Source organism: Hylobates moloch, unplaced genomic scaffold (assembly GCF_009828535.3).
Source record: "Hylobates moloch isolate HMO894 unplaced genomic scaffold, HMol_V3 SCAFFOLD_203, whole genome shotgun sequence".
NCBI lineage: Eukaryota > Metazoa > Chordata > Mammalia > Primates > Hylobatidae > Hylobates > Hylobates moloch.
The window spans coordinates 7,541-8,992 of record NW_026652478.1 but is presented as its reverse complement, the minus strand read 5'-3'; the positions used below and the strand labels follow the sequence as shown (position 1 = coordinate 8,992).

The following is a 1,452-nucleotide window of genomic DNA, read 5'->3' as shown; positions in this document are numbered from 1 at the left end:
CGTTCCTCGCTCCGCCCACCCGGGGGCGGCCGAGGAGCTGCGCACGCGCGGGGAGGTGCGCCCGGCCTGTCGCCGTGGAAACGGCTCGGCCTGCGCCCGCCGGAACCCGGAATCCCAGCACGCCGAGGTGGGAGCCGGTGAACCGTGCCCCCGGCCGGCCCCCACCTCCGCTTCCCGGTATTTGAGGGTTCGGGCCTCCCGCCGGGGACTTCACCCCTCGGGCTCGTCAGTAGGGCTGTGGCTGTCGCCTCTTCCTGCAGCGCCAGGCTCCGCCCGGCCTCACAGTCGGCTTAGGTGCTTTGCGTGCACTGCGGTTGGGTGGAAAAACCCACTCCTGGTTGGTTGTTCAGACGTTGGCCTGCAGAAGATGTCATTTCTGTATTCCTCTAAGGGTAAGAAAGCCAGCCTTGCACTAGTGGAGACGTGAGTAGGGAGAGAATCGTCTACCCTTTGGGGACATCCGTGCGCTTAGGTGCTGTGGGGCTTCCTAACAGGACTGTAGGCAGTTACTGATCTCTGCGGAGAGGAGTATTCGTGTCCAGGAAGAATAATTGGATAAACGCGCCGTCCTTCTTCCTAAACAGAGTGGAATCTGTAAGCAGGCCAAGAGAGCATCTAGGCGGCTTGGAGTGGAATAGAAGGCTCTAGAGCGGGTGTCTCGAAGAGGAAACAGAATGTATGTCAAAAGATACTATCCAAAACTGAAAATAGCCGGGCAAGGTGGCTCACGCCTATAGCCCCAGCACTTTGGGCGAATCACCTGAGGTCAGGAGTTCGAGACCAGCCTGGCCAACATGGCGAAACCCCGTCTCCACTGAAAATACAAAAATTAGCCGGGCATGGTGGTAGGCACCTGTAATTCCAGCTACTCGGGAGGCTGAGGCACGAGAATCGCTTGAACCCAGGAGGCGGAGGTTGCAGTGAGGCGAGATCACGCCACTGCACTGCAGCCTGGGCGACAGAGTGAGACTCTGTTTCAAAAAAAAAAAAAAAAAAACTGAAAATGGTAGTATAAGCATGTTTCTTAAGAAATGGAGATAAATTTTGGAAGACATGCCTTTTAAAATTCAATCTGGTTCCCTATGAAGAGGATTAGGGCCAAGGACTATAGTTTGTTGTTATAAGCCTCATAGAATTATTTTATATTCCAAATGCAAACATTACTTTAGCAAAAATTAAAGTTAAATTTTAAAAAGAAAAGAGTCTAGTAAAAAAAAAACTACATTATTTGAGTATCAACTGCATACATCTTTGACGAGTACAGCCATTGCTTCAGTGTGTGGAGTTTATATTGTGCCTCATAGGTTCTAGTTTACTAACATCAAATTTTAGGTGAATTGGGAGTAGTATTCATTAAAAAAAAAAAGGCAAGAAAAGAGAAGGAAAGGAAGGAGAAAATGGTGTGAGATCATTGCATCAGATTAGAGGTAGAGCACAGTAATTTTTTTTTTT

The 1,452-nt window shown here is 49.7% G+C and overlaps 1 protein-coding gene across 3 annotated transcripts in view; it reads left to right on the top strand.

Moving 5' to 3' along the window:
* The first annotated feature begins 85 nt into the window (after positions 1-85).
* The window catches only part of LOC116464122 (centrosomal protein of 19 kDa), a 6,197-nt gene continuing 4,830 nt past the window's right edge, over positions 86-1,452 (top strand). For all 3 annotated transcript variants that reach the window (XM_032147394.2, XM_032147393.2, XM_032147392.2), the window contains exon 1: positions 86-392. In XM_032147394.2, coding sequence (XP_032003285.1) covers positions 368-392 — 25 coding nt within the window. In that variant the 5' untranslated portion in view covers positions 86-367. The remainder of the gene's footprint in view (positions 393-1,452) is intronic.